Source organism: Gavialis gangeticus, unplaced genomic scaffold, assembly GCF_001723915.1.
Source record: "Gavialis gangeticus isolate Ggan-Ray unplaced genomic scaffold, GavGan_comp1, whole genome shotgun sequence".
NCBI lineage: Eukaryota > Metazoa > Chordata > Crocodylia > Gavialidae > Gavialis > Gavialis gangeticus.
In genome coordinates this window covers 25,599,919-25,606,907 of record NW_017728993.1, presented here as the reverse complement: position 1 = coordinate 25,606,907, position 6,989 = coordinate 25,599,919, and the positions used below count along the sequence as shown (strand labels likewise).

Below are 6,989 nucleotides of genomic sequence, written 5' to 3'. Positions count from 1 at the left end.
CAAACAAACAAACAAACAAACAAACAAAAAAAAAAAATCAGTGATTAACAGAGTGAAGCCTCCCTTAGAAAGAAGCCACAAATCAAGCAAATTAAACATGTGAGGTCTACTCTGAAAACTCATTACATAAACATGCCACCTTCTTACTCAGTTCAGCTGCTTCTTTTACATTTAGTCACACGTGTGTACTTGAGCATGGGGAAGAAATGAAGACTTTATTGTCATCAGCCCTGAAGAACCAGTAAGACCCCAAGCTGAGGTCCTCTTCTGCTTTGTGCATAACCAACAATATTATTCCATTTGTGCAATTTCACCATCTTCAGATTATTCTTAGATGTCAAGGCCAGAAGGGGCATTTGGTCAGACAGATCATCTGAGTGTCACAAGCCATCTTTCACCCAGTTATCCCAGGATTAAATCCCATTACTCATGGTCACGGTCACACCTGTACAACCCAGCTGAAAGCAGGAAAACTACATTTGGGTGCAACTCAACACAGCACCTGGCTTGCTGGATCTTTCTTCCTAAGGAGGATGGACCATCTGTGAAGGGACGAATAAGAACATCTTGACTTTCAGAGCAGGTCTGCAGCCCCGGCAAATGAACAGAAGCTTTTTTTTTGTATTTACAAAATTAAGCACATTTAAAATGGAAGCCACTGAGCTGTAGGGCTCCACAAACTTACGATATCATTTCTAAAACAAGTCTTTTCTAAACTGTACTTCAGGCACAGTTGTAGCAGCCTCCAGGACCTCATGCCACTCTGAAGAGTCACAAAGCACTGAAATGAAGTGTATTCTTAAAACATAATTATGGGTTTGAAGAACTGAAAGCTTCCCCTATGGTACCATTAAAAGATAGATGACAGACACACACAGACACACGCCAGAAATTAAAACTTCACTTTGCTACAGGGAAAACAGATTGACAGCTTAATTAAAGGTAGATTAGTGCAACCCTCGGATAAGCATAATCTGATAACCTACAACCAGCATGGTTATCGTGAGCAAAAATTATGCCTCTCTAACCTGGCAAAGTTTCTCTTAAAAAAAAGCACAACAAAAAACAGAAGTTAGCTAGGAGCTGATAGGACCCTTTCTGGGAGTTTTTTCTGATAAGGTTCCAAGTAACATAATATTAGAGGGGATAAACAGGGTACAGTATTGCCACACATCAATTGCCAAGTGGGGGGGGGGAAAGAAAAAAAAGTCATTTGGCAAGGCAGAAAAGCTAACAATGACAGTGCCTCAGAAACTGGTACCGTGACCTGCGTTAACAGTCAGCAGGAAGAAGAGAACATGACACGGTTTCAAGCTCCCCAAGGCGCTCTGAGCTTTCAAGAACTCCCCGAGGAAAGACTTGAGCCTTCACAATAGCTCAGTCATGGGACCTTTCTCTAACTGCTGCTGCTGTTGGCCAGAAAATAGGTTTCTTGGATATAGTGAAAAAGATGATAATCATCACTGCATTAGGTATCTCACAATGTTACAGCCTCACCTGAACAATCATGTCAGCTGCTTGCCACTGCTGAAAAGGTTCAAAGGGCAGCAACAAAAGCTGCTGCAAAACATTTGGAACATGCACAAGACAAGCTACTGCAAAGCCCGGTCTTGTTTAACCTCAAAAGGAAAAGCATTGGCAGGATCACACTCTTGCTCCTACTCCTCAGTGCCTCATGTCCTGTCCCACATGGACAAGGGAACACTCAAAATGAGCACAGTACACTTAAAAGCAAAACAAAAGGAATCCTGCTTCGCACAATATGCAGGTAACATACTGTGAAAGTCATGCTTACAGGGAGCAGTCAATTAAAGATCAATTCATCTGTGACCATTCACAATGTCTTCAGCCATGCAAATTAAGTGAGCAAGAAGAAATCATAGCTCAAACTTCACATTGTAAATTCGCCTGCTGGGACAATTTCAGCTGGAAGCCTGATTTTAAAAAGTGACTAGCTCTTATTAGGTGCAAGCCACTCAACAATGTGGGCATATGTTCTGCTTGGGAGCTCTGAACCCAGTGGCAAGGATGTCCAAGACAACCGGAGACCTCCATCCCACTGAAGCCCTCATCTGCCTTCACAGCCACAGAAAAAGTATGCAAAGTCCTTCTTTCCCCTATGGACTTATTATGAATCAGTTATATGCAAAACCTGAAGAGAAACTGTTCAAAGGGACCTTGATTTACCCTCCTGAGAATCAAGGAAAAAAGGTACCTTAAGATGTTTGGATGTGAAAGCCTGTTCATGAGCTGGACTTCCTTTAGCATATTTGCTCGGTTACTGCTCAGCGTGTTCATCTTTAAAGCCATCACCTGGTCTGAAGTTTTGTGTCTCACCTACAGAATAAAGAGGAAAACAGAGGTGAAGAGGTCTTAAGGGCAAGAGGCACAAGGTCGATGAGCCATTAACATGGGAGCATACAAAAAGAGAGCCAGGACTTTATTTTGTAACCTGCAAACCAGCCATGGCATCACTTAACATCACTCATGTCCAAGGGCTCCAAGTATTTAAAATGGCTATTTCTCTCTTACTTTTCAACCTGTAGGAAAAACAGCTTGATGGAAGAGGGGGAGGGAAGGTCATTTGCTTGTCTGTGTAAGCAAGAACAAAGGAAGCGTTGGAGGATTGGTCCCAGAAGTGGTCATTTCCATGTCTCCTAAGCCAGCAGAGGTCAGTTTTATTGTTCCATATAATGTGGCTGTTATGAGAGGTCCTAATGGCTGAAACATCTTGAAAGCCAACATGATAGAGGACTCTGAAAATAGAGGCTCGGCATCCAGCAACAGGAAAACAAACATTAGTGTTTGATATTTGTGCACCTATATGTGCACACATGCACACACTTACCTCTCCAATGAACTTCAGCCTTGCCCCCCGCCCCGCAAAAGCCAAAGGAACAACAAATTAATTCTCCTTTAAACCATCATATTCCCAAATCAGCCACTGTAGCCTCCAAGGAACACTGTCACAGTAAAATCCTGAATTATAGCCAAATCAATATTTTATCCTCCAGAAGTATTAAGAGAAGAAGTGTTAACAAGTCAATACTTTTGCTACTAATTAAGCCGACTTGACTTTTTATATCTTTCTCTCAAGTTCAGAAAAGCAAGTCAGCTTCATTTTCAGATCCGGTGGCCATATCCACATGAGATGCTTTACTGCGCAGTAGACTAATCTACTGCACAGTAAAGTGTCACCATCTACACATGCAGGATCTTACTGTGCAGTAAATTAGTCTGCTGTGCACTAAAACCAAATAGAATTAATTGCACATGTAGACACGCCCAGCGTGAATTTCATTTTCAAACAACAGTAGAGGAAGGTCTACATAAGTATTGTTTGTGTTGGGATAAAACAAACAAACCTAAAAAAGGTATTTAACAAAAATAAAATTTTAGGACCAATTAAAGTTGCTGTAGCCATTCAGCTTTATTAATTCTGCTCTATTCCACTACGTGGATCAACACTCTGCGTATCTGTCACTCAATGAAAGTAACTCCTTAACAAATCTATGTTAACAATTGTTCCACAATTCAAACCTATGCACAAAGTTCTGTTCTTCCTGCTTTTAACTATTATAACAGCCTTTACCTGATTTCAACATTTCTGCCAGATCATCAGTCATTTCATGAGCAACCATCCCAATATTGCTTATATTTAGTCCCTGTGGGTGCATCTTCATGTGCAATTAATATGCAACAATAAACTCCAGTGCATATCACATTGTTAATTGCTCCTGGGCACCATGTTTGAACATGCGTCTGGGACTGCAGCACACTGAGTCTGGGTTGCACCAGCCCCAGCTGGCAGGGTGTCTGGACGGTCAGTCTGCCAGCCAGGGCTGCTCCAACCTGGTTCAGCATGTTGCAGAGGGGCTGCCTGGGGCAAGAGGGTACTTCAGTGCAGGGCTAGCCAGCAGGCAGCCCCGCAGTAAAGCACCCTTGTGCCCCAGCCAGCCTCAGTGTTTACACATGCACTGCTATGGAGTAAAAAACTCCACCATAGGATAGTACTTGTCTTTACAAGTATTAACCTACAGCAGAGTTAATGAGCTTATTCCATCCTAACAGCACATGTATACAGATGTTTACTGTGGAACTAATTAGGCAACTCTGCAGTAAGCAGCTCACGTAGATGTGTCCTCCATGTCCTTAACATTGCTGCTCTCAGCTCTCAAACTCTTCCTTTGTGATTTGCTTTGGAGAAAAGTTATGAACAAAATCTGAATAGAGCACTCTGAAACAGTCTAACCAGCACTTAACTCATTAGCACAAACCTTCAACCTTCTGAATATAAGCCAACATCCTACTTACTCTGTTGTTGTTGCTGGTGTTGCACACTTGATCACAACCCTCTTCCTCTCCCCTACAGAGGAATTCAGCACCCTTTAAACTGCAATACAATTTGGACAGGATTTCTTCTCTAGTACATCACTGTCTACATTAAGATGCATCACATCTCATAGCTCATCTCTAAAGACATGCCAAAGGATGGGATTTACTCCGAGGCAAGATTCTCGATGCAACTGGTTCAAGTGAACTGATGTACAGTGGCCCATGAGAGTGAACAGCTGGCTCTTACTTCACTGCAAGTCACTTCTTCCACACACAGAAGAGCTGCTTCCTAACTGTGCACTCAGCAGCCTGGATGAATTTCCCCAGGCACTTCTGCGTTGCATCCTGGCTCTGTGCATCGTAGGAGTGACCTCGTGGTATAATGGGATATGTAGAAGCCAGCTGGAAGCAATCAAATTCAACTTGAAAACAGGGGCCTCAAGTGACTGAGTCCAGGCCCCGATGTTCTCAAGCAACCATTTACCCCCAAATTTCCCCAAACAGTTATTTCAAGCTCTCAAAATGCACCAACTCAGGCACACCCACTACAATGACAGGGAAGGAGCTGGTTAATGCTGATGTTTCAATGTCCAACCGACTCCCCTCACATCAATGATTGTTCTCTTTTCAGGTCACTGCTGCTGCTTAAGTCCCCTAAAATATCCTTAGGGACAAAAATAGATCTCCTTACTGCAAAGCCAGAAGCTGGGCATAGGCAGTGGCTGTATGTATTTGACAGGTCACTGCCAAATGGCTGCAGCTTTGCAAGCTCACTGCTCTGCTAACCAGCACTTTGGGCTGCAGATTAAGCAGCAGCTATAGCTTCCTTTTTCCTGCCAGCAGCTGTACCCAGAGGAGAACAGGAACAAGGGTGAGCACGAGACTGCTTTAGGAGGGACTTCTAATGAAACAGCCTTGCTGCAAACAGCGCTATTCCTGGGTTTACAAGTGGTGGAGACAACTGCGATGCCAACCTGGCAGCGACCAGAACACAGCCCAGACCTACGCAGGCAGCCGAGCACCCCATGGCGATAGGATACATCCATCTGGACGTCAGAAAAACTCAGAGCCCCATCTGCTACCTGTCAGCTGCTAACCAGGTTGCTGTGGGTATGTCACCCCATGGGGCTGCTGTGATAGAAGTGCGCTTGCCAGTCCTCAGGCCATCATCAGTGGCTTTGCACACGCAGGGTGTCCACAACTGCGTAGGAACAATGGGCAGAAGCCATCTGCAGCATGCTTCGAAGATCATAAATGTAAAGAGGTGTGCTCTGCAGCACCAATGTCAGTGTGAGCTGGGCTGGAAAAGATCCTTAAAATTTTAGGATCGTGGCCTTTCCCCAAGGGAGAGAAAAGCACACAACTAAATGTGCAAATGAGACATCCATGCTCTTCCTCTTGTCCTGGGAGACTCCATCATGGCTGGTGAACCTTTTTACTGAACACATTGAATGTATAAAGTAATTGTTTTAACTACTGTCTGAGCAGCTGCAGGATGGCAGGGGAGTTTGGCTTGGAAGGACTGAAGGGTAGGTGGCCACCCCCAAGTGGAAGTGTTGAGGCAGCAAAACTTTTCACTAGGAAGTCTGTTGTGCACGACACAGAAGAGCAAGGAAGCCTCACCGAGAACGGGGAGGAAAAGGGTCAGCCACATTCTGAATCTCCGAAGCCAAGGGAAATCATCCGTCTGCTCTATTCTGAAAGTTCTGCAAGACACCGCCACTTAAATCACAACATGCCCCAGCCATGACCATGGAGACCTTTTCGAATTAAGGAAGCGTCCAGTTGGCAGGGCCCTCGGGAGGTCACATTGAGAACGCTCTCAGGAGGTCAAGGCAAAAATCAGCCCTTTTTAAACCATCCCAGGCACACGTTTGTCTAATCTGTTCTTCAAAACTTCCAAAGATGGACATTCTACAACCAAAATACAAATGCTTAACCCCCTTCATAGCAAGAAAGTTCTTCCTAAAACGACCTAAATTTCTCCTGTGGCAATTTAAGATATTTACTTCTTGCCCTGTCCTCTGCAGGCACAGAGAATAACTTATTATCCTCTTTATTAGTACTACTCAGGTATTTGAGGACTGTTCTCACACACACCCACCTCCTACTCAACCCTATCTTCTCCAAATTAAATAACCCCACTTCTTCCAACCTTTCCTCACATTTCCCAGGCCCTATTTTTGTTGCTGTCTGCTGGACTCCCCCAGCCTCTCAAAGAGAAGACCTAGTGCTCTGCAGTTACCTCAGCTGATTCCTTGAGCACTCTAGGATGCATCCTGCCTGCCCCTGCTCACTTGACTTCTGCATCAGCCCCAAGAAAAAGGACATCATGTTTTGGATACGTACTTGGCCTAGGACTTTCAAGTTGCTTGTCGTGGTTTGTGGTGCATTACAGCATTAGCCTGAGTCAGGACCTGCTGGGCTACATAGGGTATTCTGCTGCGGTTTTGCTTCCTTTGCAAGCTTCTGCTACTTTTAAATAAAATACATTAATCAGCAGAGGGAAGGGATGTATAATTGCTCTGTGGCATTCTTGTGCGTGCACTCGGATGAATTGCTGATGTATGCACTTCACATAGGGAGGCTTGATGTCTCCATGCAGGGTTTGTTACACGTGGAGTTTTACAAACAGCAGCACCTTGGCTGTGGGG

At 44.3% G+C, this 6,989-nt stretch overlaps 1 protein-coding gene across 2 annotated transcripts in view; it reads right to left on the bottom strand.

Annotated features, from left to right (window-relative positions):
- TESK2 (testis-specific kinase 2) overlaps positions 1–6,989 on the bottom strand; it is a 147,746-nt gene that overhangs the window by 94,060 nt on the left and 46,697 nt on the right. For both annotated transcript variants that reach the window (XM_019501398.1, XM_019501399.1), the window contains exon 3: positions 2,216–2,337. In XM_019501398.1, coding sequence (XP_019356943.1) covers positions 2,216–2,337 — 122 coding nt within the window. The remainder of the gene's footprint in view (positions 1–2,215; positions 2,338–6,989) is intronic.